Source organism: Rattus norvegicus, chromosome 4, assembly GCF_021556685.1.
Source record: "Rattus norvegicus strain SHRSP/BbbUtx chromosome 4, alternate assembly SHRSP_T2T, whole genome shotgun sequence".
In the NCBI taxonomy this organism is placed as follows: Eukaryota; Metazoa; Chordata; class Mammalia; order Rodentia; family Muridae; genus Rattus; species Rattus norvegicus.
Window position 1 is genome coordinate 117,159,433 of NC_141537.1, and position 20,836 is coordinate 117,180,268.

At 48.3% G+C, this 20,836-nt stretch overlaps 1 protein-coding gene across 10 annotated transcripts in view; it reads right to left on the reverse strand.

The window, feature by feature from the left end:
- Tet3 (tet methylcytosine dioxygenase 3) overlaps positions 1-20,836 on the reverse strand; it is a 96,922-nt gene that overhangs the window by 36,424 nt on the left and 39,662 nt on the right. For all 10 annotated transcript variants that reach the window (XR_015686713.1, XR_015686714.1, XM_087659766.1 and 7 more), the window contains one exon: positions 7,193-9,347. Coding sequence is in view for 8 of the 10 variants with exons in the window: in XM_087659766.1 (XP_087515892.1) it covers positions 7,193-9,347 (2,155 nt within the window). In the remaining 2 variants the exon portion in view is untranslated. The remainder of the gene's footprint in view (positions 1-7,192; positions 9,348-20,836) is intronic.

A 20,836-nucleotide genomic window follows, 5' to 3' on the forward strand; every position in this document is an offset into this window, starting at 1 on the left:
GTGGGACTCCCGCTTTTTTGAAAATGCCTCTGTGAGGTACACACTCCACAGGTACTCTTTCGTAGCACTCCCACAGTTTGGGTTTGTGCCCCCTGCACACCTGTTTTTGCCTTTTGTCCTGAGATGGAGTCTTGCAACACTATTATGTGGGCTGGCCTTGATATCACTCTAATCAGATCTTGAACTTTTGCTCTTCCTACCTCAGGCACCAGAGCACTTAGGATTATAGGCGGATGTCACCGGCCTCAATGTTAAGTAATCTTTGATGGGGGAAACGTATGCCCAAGGCATCTCACTTGCAGCTTCTATACCGTTTTGCAATGGACACTGTGGAGTGAATACATTTCTTTGTCATAAGCTGTACTATGTGGCTGGGGTTTAGCAGTATCTATGGTTGTCAGCGGTATTATACATGCTCTGATAACCCAAAATATCTTCAAATCAAGAGAGGGACAAAGTAGCCCTCCTTTTTATTAAAACCATTTTTATTAAAATCATTTGCCCGAAACAGAACATTACCCTTGTTTACTTAGCCACTGCTCAAATATCTTCCCTTAGATAACTAAGCAAGAGAAGTCAGCTCGGTGGGCTGGAGGGGGACAGGAGCTATGCAGGAGTTTCACCTCCAGGTGTATATTTGACGGAGTAACGCCTCTAATTCTCTACCTCTGTGTGTTGAGGGTGGGTTAGAAGCTCTGTCTGGTGGGGACTGACTCTGGGTACTTTGTTATTTCATCCAGTTGTAAAAAGCCTCACATTGGGTAGAACTTTCGTCTGGAGTTTCAGTGAATATTATTCTCTACACAATGACCTCAGTCTGACACCACCGGGTCTCACCTACAGAGCTGGCTCCTGGTGTCTGGTTTCCCTTGTTGCCAGCCAACCAGAGCCAAGAACTTACTCTACCAAATGCTGGGGCATCAAATCTTTCAAGTGAGCTCCCCACTTTGCCCTTCTCCACAGCTGGTCTCTAGTTTCTAAGTTGTGGGGTTCCTGAGGCCCCAGGAGTGTTTCCCCAACACCCCATGCTGTGCACTGCATTACTGTTCTTTGAGCATTCTGCTATGCTGGCAGACAAGCCCTGGCACTTGTGGCTTAAGATCAATGCTAGCCCTGTGTTCAGGAGAGGAAACTTTCTCCTCCTATTGTATTCCCTTGGGCTCCCTGAGCGGGTTTCAGAAAAGGAATATTTTTTTCTTTTTTCTTTTTTTTCTTTTTTCTTTTTTTCGGAGCTGGGGACTGAACCCAGGGCCTTCCGCTTGCTAGGCAAGCGCTCTACCACTGAGCTAAATCCCCAACCCCCAGAAAAGGAATATTTTGCTAAATGGATATTAGGTCACAATTTTTTCCCTTTCAGTCCCATGTGATATTCCTTTCTTCTCCATTGAAGAGAAAAATAACCCTTCTTAAAGAAAAATCTGTTTTCTCATCTCACATTAGACAATAAAACAATAAAGTGAGGTTTCTTCTCTTTTTCTGAAGTTCCTCAGGGGGGACAGCTGAGGAGAGCAACATACTGCTTTTCAGAGATCGCCTTCTACATGGCTCTGGTATTTTCCTTAACCCTGTGCCCTAACACTAACGACAGAAAGAAGGCTCTGTTCCACTCCTATCATGCTGGAGGGAGAAACAAAATGCATTTTTCTACCATTAGCAATAGGCAAATGAAACTATTCATAATGAAGGGGGGACCCTCAGCTTCTGATTGACTTCTCCTCTTCCCCTCTCTCTCTATACACACGCTATGGAAAGCGAGCAAAGCCCTTGCTGAAGCCTGACAACCGGAGTTAGGTCCCCAAGACCCACGGGGCAGAAAGAGAGGCAAGTTCTGGTTGTCCTTTGACCTCCACATGTACTCTGTGGCATAAGAGCGCGTGCGCGCACACACACTGTAATAGACACGAGGGCCTCCACTCTCCCAGCTAAGAGCAGAATACACATGGGGACAGTGAGCACTGCTTTCGTGACAGTGGTACACAGAGACCAGAGCACATCAGGTCATCTGCACTTTTGCCTCTTTCCTAGAAATCTCTGTAAGGTCTTCGATTTTTAATGCAATGTTATGCAGCCAATAAGATCCTCTAGCATGACACTTCCTGAGAGCGTAAGTCCACAGTAGGGGGCAGGACCTGCCCACGATCAGGATTACAGGATTCTTAAGCCTGATCAGGTGACCTGCTGCTGGTCTAAGTATGTTTATATAATAGGCCCATTAGCTGACCACAAAGATAGAATGTGAAGAGGTTATACTTATGCTGATCGCACATCTCTGAGATGAAATACGGAGGTGGAATAAGGTTGACCAGCTAACCCAAAATACATAGGGTACCTGCCAGTCTAGGAGGCTTCAGAACTACAAGAGACGATCCTGCTATCAAGAAACACAGGCTTTAACTGTGAAGATGAGCACACATCAGCCAGGGAAGCTCCAGCATTGAACGCTGACTGACTGGGTATGATGTGCATAGCTTCCCTGGGGCTTTAAGTTGCCTTCTCCTCCATGCCTTCCCACATGACCTCTGCCTCCAGTTTGAGCCCTCTCCCCTAAACATTGGTCTTCTCTACTCTCAGGCTTCTCGCTGATCCACACATTTAGCCTGGAAATGACCACAACCACAAACACCATCACTTATAGCTATGTCTCTAGTCCGTGGATTCAGTCTTGGGTCTCTCCCGCACATCTGCAAGGCTGGTAGTTCTCTACCCCACACCCGGGTCCCATCCTGAAATCCCAGGAGTCATGTCAATTGCTCTTCCTCCTCCATTCCTCCCTACCGGACCACTGTAGAAGTTCTGTCCATCTTTCTCCCTCTTTCCTACCCATCAACTACCTTTTTTTTTCTTCTAAAAAATTCTGGCCATCCATCCATCCATCCATCCATCCATCCATCCATCCATCCACCCACCCACCCATCTACCCATCTACAGACAGGGTTTCTTCAGAGTCCTAGCTGTCCTGGGACTTGCTACGGAGACCAGGCTGGCCTTAACCTCTGAGATCCACCTGCCTCTGCCTTCCGAGTGCTGGCTAAAGGTGTGCGCCACCATGCCTGGCCTTTGGCATTCACTCCTAACCCAGGCACCCATAATTACTTGCTTGAGCTTGTAAACTGGTTTCTCTGCTTTTAGTATCACCCCTCCTTTCCCTGAAACTGCTCTCCTGCCACTCCTAGTTAACATACCAGCCACACCAGAGCGTTTCTCTCTCCTCTCTCTTTACATTTCCAGTGGTTTTGCATGCCCTTTCACTTCCCTGATACTCACAGCCCTTCCTTGGCATTTCCTTAGCAATGGTATCCCTGATCCTCTAAAACTCAGACTTCACCCCTACCGGGAAGTTCTGATACCTTCCTAACTTAGGACCAGAGTCTCCACTTTATCCAAATACGCTATTGTTTAAAAGAAAATGTAAGAAAATCATATCAAAATGAATGCGGGGGAAGGGGACAAATTTTCACAAAATGAAAGCTACAGGAAATGGACTCTACATGACTACAAACCAAGGTAAATTAGTTTTCTCCATTCGGGACTGTCCCTGCTTATGTTACACTGCAACCAGCCACATCTGCTAAACAATGTCATTCCTTCCCCCTCGCTTCCACCCTGCTCCAAGCAAAGATGTTCTTCCTGTAGCCACTTTAGGCAGGATGACGGGCTTAAAATGCTTAAAATGCACTGTGAAATCTGCACTGTCTTTCCCTGACCCCCACGCCTAACCCTCCTGCCTGGGCTCTGTGCTAGTCCCCATGGCTTCCTGTTGGTTGCCCCTCAGATACATTAAGACAACCATTAAAAGCTAACACAGATTGTTTCCTCATCTATGAAATGATGACGAGGTCTTAAAGGATGCTTTTCCCACTAAAATGTCCTTTTGTTCATTCTGTCCTAATCTTTCTCCTCTGGGCATTTCTCCATTACTGAGCACAAACACCACAGGGACACAGCAGTCCCTGCGGCCCAGTGCCCTGCCCATCTCTGCCAAGGGTCACCCAGGAGGGTTAAGAGCAAACAGGGTATCTCCAATGAAAACTTCAAAGTATTAGAAATATTTCAACACCCACACCCAACAGTAATGATCACACCACTTCTCAGAGCCTTTCATACTGTCTAGATCAATTTTTGAAATTTCATGCCTGCCTTTAATTTTAGTGTTCAAGATTTAGAGAACAAACTTAGTATACCCCATTCAATACCCAAGAAAACTATAATAGTTTTTTTTTAAGACAGTGATTCTATGTAGCACCAACTAGCCCATAACTTCTTATTGTAGCCCAGGTTGGACTCAAACTCATGATTCTACTTCAGTCTCCCAGGTGCTGGGATTACAGGTATGTGCCCATATCTTGCTCCGTAATTCTCATGTATGGGTAATGCTCATGGTATTTAAGTTTCTTGTACTATGTTCTAGGACATATTTTCTTTTTAAATGCTGTGTGTGTTTGTCTGCATTTATGTATGTGCCAGGTGTGCACCTGGTAACCATGGAGGCTAAAAGAGGGGGTCAGACCCTCTAGAACTGAGTAACTAACAGAGATGGGTTTGAACCTCTGTCATGTGGGCACTAGTAACCAAACCCAACTCCTCTAAGAGGAGCAAGTGCTCTTACACATATATTATGAATCTTTAATGGTTTGCCAAGTCTTACCTTACATCCCTGCAAACTACTTATATGAACCTGCAAAAATCTGCCTACTGCGAGTATGGGATAAATTTCTGGAACGTGGGAGACGTCCTCATCTGTCACGGCTCTTGTTAGAAAACCTGAGACAGACTCAGAAAGTCTACCCAATGAAGCTGAAAAGAACCATTCTAGACACGGGGCACTAGATGCTTTTAACACAATACTGGATGTCCTCTCACAAAGGGAGCCTGGGGCCCTCCACACGGAGAGAGCCAACCCCTCCATCCTGCTGCTGTTTGTTGTAGGTAGGGCTTGCACTTCAGCTAACTAGTTTCAGTCACAACATGGCTCAGTGGTAACGTCCGTAGTGCAAGCCTGAAGACCCAAATCTGATCCCTGAAACCCACTTAACAAAGGAGAAAAAAAAAACGACACTAGACTGTCTTCTGACTTCCCCTGCATCACACACACACACACACACACACACACACACACACACACACACACACACACACACACACAATTAAGGGAAAAATAACAGAACGACATGGTGGTTGAAGAGCTCAAGAGCCTGAAGTTCAATTCTCAGTTCCATCATTCTGTGACCTTGGAAAAGTATTTAACCTGACTTTTGCTCCCTCGCATTAAAGCTATAGCCCTCACATCACATCACGTAACTATACTATGGTTTAAATGAGACAGTGACTGAAGCGCTTGCTCTGGTGTCTGGAGCTGAGCCGAGGTCCATGAATACTATTGTTGCTCTCAGCAGCTTCCTATACTGGGCCATCTCCCTCTAAAAAGTGAACTTAAAGTTTGGAGAAGGGCCCAAGTATTCTCAGGCAGTGAGCGATGGAGCTGGAATTCAGATTCTAAAAATAGCCTTGACCAATCCCGATATCCTGAGATTTAACACATAACACATTTATTTAGGACCGATTAGTCCTAAGCACTAGTTAAGGAGATCAGAGCACTACATTCAAGCAAGTGAGGCACACATGCACACACAATAGAACAAGAGGAGGAATTTGTGTGAGCTGAACATGGGATCAGGAGGTTTTCACAGCCATACCTTATAGTCATCTTTAGCAAGGAACAGAGCTAATGATAGGCACTTATTCACCCCTGAAAAACCCAGGGCACAACTCTTTGTTCCCCAAGTGAATCCTATCATGGCCCCCTAGTCTTTTACCCTGGAGTCTGGGGTAACTAACTGGAAAGAATGAAAGTCCAGACTCTAACTGGGACAAGCACCTACAAAAAGGAAAGCAGCCTTTGTGCATCACACAGTCAAAGAATCAGTGGCATACCATGAGCACATTTGTGTGTTCGGTCAACACCCAAAATGCATGTGCCATTTGTAGGCCTCTCTAACGCAGCAGGACACAGAAGCTAGGGCAGATCCAGGGCTGCCACCACACCAAGGACAACCCTCTGAGATTGTCAATCTATGGTGGTGGTTCTAAGGCACCCAAGGGCAAGGCCTAGAAACTGTTGGGCTCTTTAGATGCTGACCTGTGGCACAGGGACACACACAACCTAGATCTAACCATGTCAGAACTCATGCACATGTTACCTCCAGCTGCACAGCCACTGCAAACTCGGGCCTATACAACCAGAGTGCACATTCCTCTCCAAACCTGCCCTGAAGAACACTGCCATGGCCAAGACCCAACCAATACCGCCTCTAGAACCATCATCCCTCTGCTCCCTCCACCTCCCTCTCTCTCTCTCAGGCACGTACATTTTCTTGCATAGCTCGGGGCACTTTCCTTATACTTCCTGGATAGTCTCTCTCTTTCCACAAGTTTTGAAAATGCATAAGATAACAAAGACATCAGTTGCTGTCAAACCCTCGGGAAACTACTACTCTTCTTAGGATCAAGTCCTGACATTGGTCACTGGGTCCTGACTGACCTGACTCCTGTCCACCACTTTAAGTCACGTCTGTCCTCTTGCTAGGCCAAAAGGATTCCAAACAAATCCTACTTTCAGCCCCGGGCACTCCTAACTCCTAGAACAGTTCCTTTTTAGTTGATGGCCCATGCAAAGGCACCACCTCCTGCAGCAAGGTCTCTGTGAGGTCAGTTTCACCAAATCTAGAATGACCCAGGACACAGACCTTATGGGCACGGGAAGGGAGTGTAAACTGAGGAAGAAGGCCAACAGATTGTGGGTGGCACCACTTTCTGGCTGACATTCTGATTATGTTAACAGAGAGAAGGGAGCAGGGCATCAGTGTACATTCATCTCCCGACTGTGGTTGCCACGTGCCCAGCTGCTTCAAACTCCCATCTCTCTTTTGACTTCCCTGACATGACAGATTGCACCCTTAAACTGTGAGCCAAGGTAAACTTGTTTCCCTTTAAATTGCTTTTAGCTGAGTATTTTATGGCACCAACAGGAAAGAATGAAGACAGCCTCCCCAAGGAGGGCTTCAGTTACATTGGTACCAGTTTCCTTCAGGTTTTTCCTACTTGCCTGTCAGCTTGTTTCCCAGGACATAGCACAGTGGTAGGCATTCAGTAAAGGGTCTGCCCACCATGTCCTCTAACACTCGAATGGACTTACCGACACAATCGCAGGTGGGGAACTCAGCCTGGGCCTTCTTGGCAGGTGTGTCCAGCAGACTCTTCGTAGGTGTGTCTAGGTACTTAAGAGGTGACTCCAAGAAGCCACTGAGGGTGGGTGTGAGTGGGTTCTCGGCCTTGGTGGGAGTGGCCTCCTGTCCTCCCTCTTCTGAATGGAAGCAGGTGGTTGAGAGCACAGTCACAGCCCCTGAAGACTCAATCTTGATCTTCTTGGGGGAGCGGGTGGCGAAAGGGCTCTCCGGAGTTGGGAGACATGTTGATTGGTTTTCAGGGTCTTGAATGGGCACCGAAGGAGGGCCAGGAAGCCCAAAGCTATCCCCAAATTCAGCCTCAAATTGCCGGATGAGCTCTTCCAGCTTGTCATCGGCAGGGGGAAGGGGGCCACCAGTGGAGCCTGACTGCAGGGCTACCATGGGGCTGGGGGATCTCATTTCCTGAGTAGGGGGCAGCAGGCTGTCCCCAGAGGGACTAGGTGCAAACAGCGCAAGAGAAGGTTCTGGGGGTAGAGGGGTAGCACAGCTCTGGGAGGCAGCACCCTGGGAGGCGGGGGGCGGGACGGGGAGCTGGGCAGGTGTAGGTGCCTGTCCTTCGGAGGCTTGGGGTTTTAGCCCTTCCAGAATAATCTGCCTAACAGGCAGGAAGAGGGGCTGCATGTCCCTGGACCTGGACTTCTTGATCTGAATGGGCTTTCGGACACTGGCCTTGATCCCAGGGGTGGTTTTCTCTGCTCCCACAGGACCTCCAGCTGGGGTAGGGGGCTTCTTTTTCTTTTCCTTGGGTGGTTTGTCAGGAGGCCGTGGGGCAGGTGAGCCTGGTGGGGCCCACCAACCAGGAGCCTGAGGCTCTGTGGAAGTAGGGAAGGAGGCATCATGGGCCTGTTCCAAGAATAGGTTGCGCTTGTGATGAAGGTGTTGCTGAAGCGCTGTCTGGGCCTTCTGGTGGGTGTCGGGCTCTGAAGATGGCAGGGGAGCCTCCCTCTGGGAAATAGGAGATGGTGCTGGAGCAGGGGAGGAAGGGGGGGCCTCAACCTTGACCTTGGGCTTGGTGGGAAGGGCCTCAGGCCGCTTGAATACTGACTGGATGTAATCACTGGCGCTGCCCAATAGCTGCTCCAGTTCAGCCATAGGGTCGGGGCTTGGGCGAGGTACAGGCCAGGAGTTCCGGGGTGTTGCTGGAGGGGTGTCAGTGCTCCATGCTTCAGAAAACTCAGTTCTTGGAGTTGCTGGAGGGAAGGCTGGGCTGTCAGGAGCAAAGGATGGATGTTCCTCTGGGGGAACCACGGGCCACGAGGGAGCCCGGAGGTAGGACTGGGGAGACCTGAAAGGGGCAGAAGGGGACAAGGCCTCAGGGAGTGGACAAGAAGCCTGGGAGGTGGAATGAGAAGGCTGAGGGAGGGCTGAGGAGAGCTGTGTGAGGGCCTCGATGGCGATGGCTGTCTGCAGGCTGATGTTTTTTTCCTTGGCAATGCTCAGGGCACTCTGGGACAGAGGCAGGCCCTCCAGGGGAGGTACCTGGGGGACCTCAGAGCTAAGGAGTGGTCTGGTGCTTGGGGCTGGAAGGCCAGCCTCACTCGGAGGCAGAGTGCCTGGGAGCCTGGGCCGCCCCTGCCCTCCCTCCATGGCTGCAGACTTGATCTTCCCCTCCAGCCACTCGAGGTAGTCAGGGCACTCTGGGCCATCGCAGTTGCAGTTGGGTGGTTTCATGCCATGCCTCGCCAGGGCCAGGGCCGTCTGTAACGTGTCCAGGTCTTCACCGCCCTCAGAGCAGCTCTCAGGCCGGGGTGCCCTGCCGTTGTTCCCAGCCTCACGACTCATCTCACGGTTGAAGGTTTCATAGAGCCGGGTGCTAAGGGCCCCGTAAGAGGACACAGCTTCGGCCACAGCCGAAAAGGCCACCAGATCGTGGGCATCTTCCAGGCGAGCGGTGTGAGCAGGGCCTGAGGCAGCGTCCCAGTCGGGCTTCTGGTCTACCCGCCAAGGACCCGCAGCTCCCAGAAGACTGGGTCCGGCAGGCTCTCTAGCACCATTGACGGGCGCCCCTGAGGTGCTTAGCTGCCTTGAATCTCCATGGTACACTGGCCCTGAGTCCATCTGACCTGGAACAGGTCCATCAACTGGGCTGAGCTCTGAGCCTGTCTGGAGAGAGAACAGAGAGGGGGGAAAGGAAAAACATAAACCACACTATTTGTAAAGTATCACCCTGATTCACACTATCCAGGTATACTTCCAAACCCCTCTTTCCTTGCAAATTCTCTCCTGGATGTTGTGGGAGCCTCAGTCTATACCTTCATAAACCTTCACTCTTTAGCTGGCTTTACCAACTTATAATCTCAGCTGAAGAAGGGTAGTCCGATCCTCTGGAGTTTGCCGACTATCCAACTTGGTCTACCTAGCAGGCTCTAGGCATATGGGACCTCCTTACACACACACACACACACACACACACACACACACAAACATACATATGCATACACACAAGCACACAAAGAGGTTCTATGTCAAGTTCTCAGTGCCACCAGCCCTGTGAGAGCTCAGATCAAACCCCAACGGCCTTTAAGCTTCCGATAGACAAAATCATCCATTCCAAGGCCCTGTCTATTCTATTTTTGTGTTAGGAGGGAAAGAAAACTAACCAACCCCAATACGGAATGGTGTGAACAGGAAAGCCTTCACACTTGACCTGGATGGGGATCAGTCACAGCTCCTACTAGGGAGGAAACACAGTTCACTTCTCTTCCTGTTAAATCCTCTCAAGTTAGGAGAAAGAGCTCACATACCACACACACAGCCCCAGGCCTGAGGGAAATCCTGATGGCTGATTCTACTGAGCTCCAAACTGAGATTAGCCCTGCCCCCATGTTGAGACTGACCCCACTCCATGAGAGCCAGTTGGGCTCTTGGTGTTTGAGTTCCTGATTGAAAAGATTCAGGCGTCTCACCCAGGACCAACCATTAAACATATGCTTGATGCCCATGAAAGCACAGGAAAGGGAAAGAAAGGGCGGTTGAAGTGGCCTAAAGGACATCATGGACAAGCAGGAAAGGTGAAAAACGACAAGACATTACGTTTGCAAGACTCATCCCTTGAAAAGAGAGTCCTTCCTCTCCACCAAAGACCAGGAAAACCCTAGAAGGAAGGACAGATTCCGGGGCACGGGCAGCAGTAGCTGGGAGCCTGGTGAAACACAGGTTTGACAGCTACTGATGACCTCGAAGATCACGGCAGCTGGTGCAGAGTCCAGTGATCTACCTCTGTAGTCAGCACTGCTGGGAAGCCATGGGCTTGAGGAGCTAGGGCTTAACTGGGAGCAGGTCAGAGGGGACCCAAGTCCTTTTCTTTGCTTCCCAGCTCCACGAGGTGAGCCCCCTTTGCTCTGCCGCTGTTGCTTACCGTGATGGTCTGCCTCAGACACTGTGACCAAGCCAAGTGGCTATTGTCTGAATCCTCTGAAACTGTTAAACTTTCAAGATCTTTCTACTTGTTTGTTTTTTCACAGCAGTGGAAAAAGTTGCCAGCTACATGGGGGAATTTTAGTGAAGACAACACCTTAACCAACCTATTAACAATTAACCAATGTTACAACTCATCTTTAATGACATCATTGTGACCGAATTAACTGACAAGAAGCTACTACCTAAGAAGAGGGGGTGGGGTTGCTTTTGGCTCAGCCTGTGGGAACAACCCACCACAGGTACTTACTGTTTAATGGCAGGATCTCACACAGCTGTGGCACTAAAGGTGTGACATCCTCACTGGCTTACATGTTAGAAGACCAGACATGCAGAGAGGGGAATGCTGACTCTTCCTTTTTATTCAGTATAGACTCAGAGAGTCCAAGGAACAACACTCTGTAGCCTCTTTAGAAAAGTCCTCAAGACCTAAGGCGTGCCTTACGGTCCAAGGTATTTCCTAATCAGAAATACCCACTACAGTTACCTTTACAATACGGCCACACTGACACCAAGGTCTGGATGGGACAGAGGATTCACAACTCAGACAATGCCTACCGAAATGTAGAACCTGAGTCTATTCGTGGGGAAATGATCAGGTAAGAGAACTGCAGGGTTCTACATACTACCTGAAGTGTTCTCACAAAGCCTACAATCAAGAAAGAGCTTCTTCCATTTTATGTAAACGGAATACATGTTTACAGGTTAGATCTCTAACTGGAAAACAGCAGGTGCCCTACAGATACAATCTGAATAGCAACAGGGACAGGATAATGCTTGGTCCATCCTAATCTTGACCTGGATCACTGTAATTAGATTAAGAAATGGCTTCTGGGGCTGAAGCACAGTGGGGAGTCACATGACTAGCATGTGCAAGGCCCTAGGTTTAGTCCTTGGCATGGCCCCTCCAAAAGGAAACGGTCAGAACTACAGAATCCGATTTAGGGGCTGAAGAAACAGTTCAGCAGTTAAAGAGTCTTTGCTGCTTAAGACCAGAGTTCAAATCCCAGCACCCACATCTGGTGGTTCATAAATACCTGTCCAGCTCCACAGGATCCAACACCCCTTCTAGCCTCTATGGGCACACTTACATTTACAGATACAGATACAAATTGGTTATTTTGGTTTTTCGAGACCACGTCTCTCTACGTAACCCCGGCTGTCCTAGACTCACTCTGTAAGGCCAGGCTGGCCTCAAACTCAAGAGATCCACCTGCTTATGCCCACCTCCATCCCCCCAAGTACTGGAATTAAAGGTGTGAGCCACCTTTTACCCAGTTATACAAAACTGTTAAAACAAACAATAATAAATAAATAAATAAATAAATAAATAAATATCCTTGTTATTAGAGCAAACACATCCATGTATTTAGCAGTATAGGGACACTAAACCTCAGGTAATCATAAAATGTTTATATGTATATGTAAGAATGTATAGAAAAAGAAAATAAAGCAAAAAATATAAATATTTCGGGTACATGGGAGTTCCAGGTATGATTCTTACAATTTTGTGTATGTTTTAAGATTCTGTCAAAATAAAGCTAAAAATTCTTGGGTGGCACACAAAATGCTTTAAGAAGATGGCTAAGATAACACCAGGCCCACGACTGTCACACACAGCCATCACAGGCTCCAGGGTCCCCATGATCACACACAGCCATCACAGGCTCCAGAATGGTGGCAGACACTGAGAAACCGGGCTGTTGCAAAGAAGCCTCAGCCTGTAGATCCCACCTCCTCATTACTGGTTCCTATTCTGGCCACAAAGGACCCACGTGCTTTGCTAAGGTCTCAGAACTTTGAGCATGTGGTCCCCAGGGTTTCTGGCCTCTCCTTGGTCACTGCGGTTTACTCTTAATGCACTACTTCTACTCCTACCCAAGTTAGCCGTACCTCTATCTCCGGGACTCCTTAAGGCACTGTGGCTTCTTCCCCATTTTTCACTGATTACTATCTATGCAGCTGCCTCCCACAAGGGTGTGTGTGAGGCAATGTCTAAATTCTAGGGATTCCTATGCCTTCCCTAGCCAGAGCCGGTATAGCTGAACTCTTCCAGTTCAAGGACAAACTATCCCCACTGGCCATTTAATACCTGCTGGAAAAACAAGCACTAAGAGTGTATCCTATGGCCACTGCTCACTTTGGAAACTTACAGCTTACAGACATGAAGCAGTCCAACTTTACATGCTTAAGTGTAAAGGGACAAAAAGAGGAGCATGCATAACCAAGAAAAAACCAGAGTATCAAGATTCACAAAAACAATGTCAGGAAGACTAATGCTACATGAGCGGAGGCTTCCCCAAAATGGTCAAGACAACGAAAAGGGATTTTTAAAAGTTATTTTTGGTGTGTGAATAAGAAGGAAGCTCTAAGGCTGGCTACGTGCCACGCAGTTCCCAGAGAAGGAAAAATACTTTTCAGACCAAAAAGAGAATAAAGGGAAAAGTAAGACAGGCATAGAGGGAAAGCAAGAAAGCCAGCATGCGTGGGAGAGATAAGAAAACCGCAATTCCAGTGTCCTGGTTCACAAACCCCACGGATACATTTCTCAACACCTGCCAGTGAGCTTGGAACAAGTCAGCGGAAGAGGCCAATGAGCACTGAAGGCAATTTTGGAAACTCTCAGTCCCGAGTTTGAAAGTGGATTCAAAGTATTCAAAATGTATTCTTGAATGGTTACATAGACCATAAGGAGTTAGGTTCAACAGGAGCCCATCACGCACCTTTCAGCCTGTCTCACCATTGTGTGTCACATGGCTAAAGAAGCAGGAGATACTGAGGTACCATGATGCATAGGTCAGAGCTATAACTGCACAGACCCAGCCTAGCTGATCTGACCAGAGTTAGTGCTTTTGTGTTTTGTTTTGTTTTTGTGGGCTTTTGTGTGTGTGGATGTGTGTGGGGGTTGTTTTTTGTGACAATTTTAAAGATAGAATGATACATGAAGCCTTGGTTTTCTTGAAGGTCTACATTTCTACTTGGCAAATTTGTCTACCTCAGAAAGGAGTTATTGCTTATACAGAATCTAACGGTCTTAAGCACCAGCACAGCCTTCTGAAGCCAAGGCCAGTGGTCAGGGATCATTTCCTGAATAATCAGAAAACCTGAAACCAATTATCATTTACCTGTGCTACTACCTGCCAAGCCCCCTGCAGGCTTTTAGTTACATCTCCATGTGAAGATGCTCAGGTTTCACAATGTCTGCCACAACTCTGTTGAGGACAGCTGTGGAGAGTGCCCGCCCACTTCTAAGTGCCTGTCACTAGGGCCCAGTCATATTCAGAGTACAAGCTGGTGAGTCAACTGACGGGGTGGGGTCTAGAGGTCTGTCACAGTGAGATAGGAAAGCATAGAGAATAGTTTAGCAACCTGGAACTCCGCTTGGTTTGGACTACCCACATCCCCCTCTAATAATTCACCTGGCAGCCTGATAACCATTTTTACCTACATGTACCAAGCACACACACATAGCCCTCTCTAAACCTAGGAATGCATAACCAACAAAGGACCCCTGCATGCACTGAGCTGCACAGAGACCCCTCTGAGTAGAGTAAGTTTCTTCTTACCTCAATGGCCATCAATCTTAAATCCTATTTAAACATACTTGGGTTGGGTTGGGTCTGGGTATAGATCTACATTCTGGCCTGAGCTGGTTTGGACTACATTACATGTGCAATCAGGCAAATGGTCTTCAAAGTGAACTTTATTTACCATGTCATGCCTAACTGGATATGTATCTAATTAAAATCAAATGGGAAGGGACACGCAAGGTAGAGAAATGGTTATATAACTTGAAAGCTGTCAAGTAAAACAGAACTGCCCAGAACTATGCTTCTAGTGCCCAAACCTCTCCTCCTCTCCAAGGGAAGTTGCAACAGTAGTCAGGCCCCTTCAGAATCGTCACTCATGCAGTCCGCCTTGCCAGTGAATCGGGCCTGTTCTGTCATTCTCCATTGTATAAAGCTCCCTTGTTCCTTCTGCAATCTGAGTGTGTCTTTGTTTCAATCCCCTTCGTAAGAGACTACGAACCCGAACACACTTAGCCCAGACCCTGACCACCAGCAACGGCATGGCTGTTCTCAGAGCAGACACAGAATACAGGAGGGATAAACCATTCACACAGAGTGACTGTGCCACCTGCCAGCAGGACAAATAGGCCGGGCCAGGTGTCAATAGGTCAAGAGGCTAGAGACAGAAAAAAAAAAAAATCAAACAGTAAATACAGCCTTGTACTTACACCATGTCTATGCAAATTATACACAGGAGACACAGCAGCGAGCACTTGAGTGAAAGACTGACAGCTAATGATCCATTCCCCATAATGGGGTGCAGTAGCTCCTTCAGGCCCTACAGCCCATGCCTTTCTCAGACATTCTGACCTTACCAGAGCGACCGCTATGATATGTCCCATCCCTTTCTTTCCTGCCTTTCTTTTAAGTCTAGGCTAATACGTTTTAACTGATGGATCCCAACAGTTTGACAAACAGCTACAACACAGCCTAAGCAGGGTACAGTCTCTTCCTGAACATGGGTTTCCTTCCCTCTGAAGTCAGAAACGTTTCTTCTGAAGCAGACGCAAGGGGAAGCACAGGGCTGGGAACATCCTAAAGGCACACGGCACTGTGTACTCGGGTGCACTTGGGCCAGGAAGGAAAGGAAGATACCAGCTCTCTCCAGACAGCTATGCATAGGGGAGTCTAGAAAGGCTCCTCTCACGGTGACAGTTAGGATGAGACAGGAGACATAGACAAGTATTTAGGAAGAGGGAGGAGGGAGAGGGATTCACAGAGGGAAGGAAAGAACAAGCAGGAATGGAGGAAACCTGGAAGGCTTTGGGCATGGTTAAGCTGTTGAAGTCAGGAGAGCATTTGCCTTTCATATATAAGTCCCTGGGTTTAATCTCCAACCACACATCAGACCCAAAATGGAAGGAAGCAGATTTGGGGACAGCAGTATGGACACAGCGAAAAGCTTGAGACTTACAGGGGTAGGGGTGGGTGACTTCAGGTATCACTAAATCCCAAAAGTTGTGACCCAAAGGCTCCAAAGACACCACCATAACTATCCAGATCTGTGGCATGAGGCCTGAACTAAGGCACGAGAAGAAGACTGGGTATGAAGCAAGTCACGAGGTAAAATACCAACATCACATAAAGAACGAAACACTTCACTGGGTGAAGTCTTCCTTACCAGGCCTGATTACCCTAGATTACTGCAGAGCCCAGGCCAGAGTTTTATACCATGTGCAGACTGTTCCGTTGGGATGCACAGTCAACTGGGCCCTGAGCTGCTAAGGGAAAAGGCTACTGTCACCTCTGGAACCTGTAACTCTGCCTCCCGCAGAGCTGGCTGGCTGATTGGCATCTTCCCCCAAGCTTTGAAGACCCTCTGAGGCTCCGGGCATAGTTTACGGTTTCTCTGCTACAACAGGATGCCAAAGGTCCTGGTGCTGCCCTTTCTGGCTACAAACCCCACCCCAGTCAGCTCTCCTGGGGCCCTCTCACACCTGTTGGGTCTCTTCTTTGACTTGTAATGTCAACAACCCTCTGGATCCCCATTAGGTCTTTCCCAGGTTAGGGTGTGCTCCCCTTGTCTGGAGCAGCAGAGACTTGTCTCTGGGAGAGTGGAGGTAGTAAACATCAGTGGGGTATAGAGATGTCCTCAGCTTGGTCTCCTCCTGAGGAGCTGTGAGAGCCAGAAGCTGAGAGCTCCCCCTTTGTACCACTCCTGTGTCCCTCCAGAACCACAGGAGCCTCTGCTAGAATGTCATTCTGCATCCTGCCCAACAGGACGATCATGTCCCTCCTCTGACTGCCTCACCCCCTACAGAGAACTCCCTTCTGGGGCTCCCTAATCTCCACCACTGTCTCCCAGACAGTTGCAGGGGTTCAATAGCAGTACAATGCCCCCCCCCCCAACGGAGGGAGTCCAGAAGCCCTGGTGCTGGGCAAGGCTGGGGACAGGTGGATTCTCTACTCTCCATATAATTGAGTCACTACCAGAGACAGCTTCAGCCGCAACCCTGCTTTCCTAACTTCTTCCTGGTTTCCAGTGAAGTGCACACCAGCTCTGCGATACTGTACCCAGTGGGAAGCAAAGGGACTTGCTTTGGAAGAGAGGTACCAAGGGAGCAAAGCGCTGTGCTCATCCTTTCTCAGCCATGGCTGGAGGCTGAGTTACAAGAGGAACAAGCTACAGGGCTGGCCTGCTGCTTGACAGCCTCACACCATGTTAGCAGAAACCCGTCCAAGGGGTTGGCAGCCAGAATGAGCAAGCTCCCATCAACCTCTACAAACGCCCATCTCTTCATGGTGGACTCTCTGGGGTGAATTCTCCCAGAATTTGAGGTGATAGAGGGTGCCTCCCCACCGAGATCTTCCCACCCCAAACCCATCTCAGCTCCTCCACTCAGCCAAGTGAGCAGCTGCTGGAAGACTTGAACTTTGCAGCCCCACTCTCTCCCTCCCTCGGCTGAGTTCAGGCTTCTCTACAGGAGGCAAACATCCTCCCCTCCTTTCCAAATGAACACGGTGCAGGGTGCAGGGTGCAGGGATCCTGTTCGTGGCATTCTATAGAGCTGATCAATTATTCATCTCTTCAGAGGGCCCTTCTTACCCTCCAGAGATTTGCTGACAAAGCTGGTAGGTAATGGAGAGACTTTTAGGGGGCCCTGGCAGAGGACACATACAGCTGCCCAATTTGGCAGGAGTATGTGTGCACATGTGTGCACATACGCTAGTGAGCCCCAGGGGTGTAACCCCCCTTTGCAGACTGCAAGCCCAAGAGGGTCATGTCTAACTTTTTGACCCACTGCATGATGGCAGAGTCATTTCTTGTTGGGGAGGGGTTAGAAGTGATTTTCACGGTTGCTCTTCACGTAATCAACACAGCATTTAAAAACCTCCTGCTTTTCCTATAACAAAATGGAGGGAAGCACAGGTCTTTCGGTGACAGAGATGCTTAGGAAAACGCCAAGACTCTGCCTTCTGTGGCAAACCTCTGCTGCATTTGGCAGACGCACGGACTGGACAATGAGGGTTCATGCCCTCTGACCCAGTAGCAATTCATGGGCCTGCAAAGAGGACAGAAGCTGAGAGGAGACCTGTAGGGCTGTGCTGGAGCACCCTACCCTGGGCATCACGCTCAGCACCCACGCTCCTGTCTCATGGAATCTTCTCAAACGCTACAGGCACCGTACAGTACACAAGGACGTGAGCACCGTTTCCTCATCATACAGTGCCGTCATTCTTAAGCACTCTGAAACTCACTTCAATAGATGTAAAAACAATAAGGCAATAGAAGTTAAAATGTTACAAATGCCAGGATGGTTTCTACTGAAGCATTAACAGAAAAGAGTTACAAACAACCTGAGTGTTCCAGAAACACAGGTGTGGTTTTAAAGTGCTCTATTTGTCCTTATCAAAAAAAAAAGGGGGGGGGGGGGGAGGTTAACATATGAAAAATATTCTACTAGAGAAACACAAACACACAACACAGAGACAGAGACAGTGACAGAGAGACACAGGGAGGGGTGGGGTGAGGGTGGGGGAAGCCCAGCAGCTGCAGAGATGGTTCAGAGGCGAAGAGCAGTGGCTGCTTTTGAAGAGGATCCAGGTTCTATTCCTAGCACCCACATGGCAGCTCACAACTATAACTCCAGTACCAGGGGATCCATTATGGTCTCCTGGCCTGTCAGGCACCAGGCATGCACACGGCACACATCGTGCAGGGACACATACACACAGATAAAATTAGAAGTTTAAAAAAATAGTAAAATCAGAATAATGTCAGGTCTGACGTGCATATGCCTGCAATCCCAGCACTCAAGAGCTGAGGCAGGAAGGTTTGACGTTTGAGGCTAGCCTGGGCTACATATCACGACTGTCCCAAACAAAACAAAACAAAACAAGGTGAGACTCTTGCCGTGGCCACTTCCTAGATGTGTCCCTTTACACATCTGTTCCTCTGGTTCCTCAATCTGTTTGTTGTTATTGTTGTTGTTTTTTTCTTTTTTTTTTTCTTTTTTTCGGAGCTGGGGACTGAACCCAGGGCCTTGCAGTTGCTAGGCAAGTGCTCTACCACTGAGCTAAATCCCCAACCCTTGGTTCCTCAATCTGTAAAAGGCGGAGGGTAGTAAGGACTAAGCAAACGTGACAGCATCATCACAGGAATGCACGGAGCAGGTACCACAAAGGGTGTGGGGCTCTTTATTTGAGACAGGATTTCTCTGTGTAGCCCTAGGTGTCCTGGAACTCAACATGGCCTCAAACTCACGAGTATCCACCTGCCTCTGCCTCGCCAGGATCAAAGGTGCGTGCCACCAGCACCAGGCTGGGGTGTGCTGGCTCAACACTGAGTGTCCAAGGGATTCAGCAGCAGCTTTTCCTGACACAGGCCAGCAAAAAGGCCAGAGGATGATCATTCTGGAAACATTTGTGGACTATGCTTAATGTCAAATAAACACGTCCTGTGGCCCTGTAGTTCCAGAGAAACCATGTACACACACACACACACACACACACACACACACACACACACACACACGAGGTCCATAATTCACAGCAGCTTTGGCCATCACAAGCAGCATGTGAGGACATCCCAAGAGCTCACTAATCTCACAATGGATGAGTCATAAACAATGGAACGAGCCAACCACAGGGCTGGAAGAGCATCTCACAAATTAGATGATTAGAAAAGCGGGGAAAGGAGAGTTTTGTGGATAATGACACTTGCCTCCAGGCCTGACAGCCCAAGCTCCATCCCTGGAACCCACAGGGTAAGAGATTTGACTCTTACAACTTATTCCCCAACATCCTCATGCACCGTGCGTGCATGCGTGCATGCGTATGTATTTAAAAGCGCTAGCCGTATTCTGGCATGGTGGTGCACACTTTTAATCCCAGTACCAGGGAAGCAGAGGCAGATGGATCTCTGTGAGTCTGCGGCCAGCCTGGGCTACGTGGTAAGACCCTGTTCCAAACTAACAAAAGTACAAAGACTAATCTTCAAAAGGGCTCGGGTGTGCACATGCCTACGCACGCCCACACGCCCACACACTCTGAAGATTCTAAAGACTTCTACTAAGCGAGTGAAATTAAATCTAAGGGAACACAAATGTAAAACAGACACTTCAAAAGAAGGAAAGATAAACACGCAATTCATGGCAAACGTTGAGTCTCTGAGACAAAGGCAGGGATGGACTAGAAGGAAAGCACATGTAAGCGGTACCTATCCCATTAGGTTTATCTGTGACATTATCATGGCGTGTGTATATATTAATGTACACCAGAAAAATTAAAATTACTTAAAGTGATAACAGGAAACTGTAAAGTATAGAAAAAAAAACACAGGAAACGTGTTCAGTGAAAAACACGACAGTTCAGAACGCCCCTGTGTTCTCTACATACTAATTCAAAAGTCAGGGTCTTGTGTAGACCAAACTGGCCTCACAGTTTCTGTGGAGGGAGGATGACCTTGAACTTCTAATCCCCCTGCCTCCACTTTGTGAATGTTTCAATTATGAGCAAATGCCACCACACCCAGTTTTATGCTGGAGATTGAGTCCAGGGCTTCCTGGATGTGGCCAAGCACTCTACCAACTGAGCTATACACCCCATCCTCAGGAAAATGTTCTCCTGATGGGGAAGTGAATGCTTTCTGGAGGTGGGGGAGGGGGGATTCAATTCAAAACACTGCCTGACTTAAGATTCCACACCTTTAACAACGCACAGCAAAAACAGATCTGACAGTGCAGGGACACATGTATGTACAGTGCTTGGCTCAGGGTGGCAGAGTATGTGTGCACATTCAACTTTCTCTTTAGAATGATTCATTATCATACATGTACAATGTCTGCACATGTGCATAAGAGGAAGCACCCAGAAAAGGTTCTTGTTCACAGCTTATTACACTTGATTTTTCTTTAGTGGGGGGAAGGGAGTGAAGGATAGATTTCCAACAGCAAAAACATGCACGAACCTATGAACACAAAGTCCGACTACAAGACTCCAGAGGATCTGTGCTGTTTATAGATACAAACTGGTCTCTCATGCAGGAGTCCAGTAGGGAAAACCTGAAGTGTGTCTGGAGATGGGGGTGGGTGAGCCATGGGTGCTATGCCTGACAACTTCAAAGCCCGACCTGCAGCCAGCCCCTGGCACAGCAGCAGCCCAGTG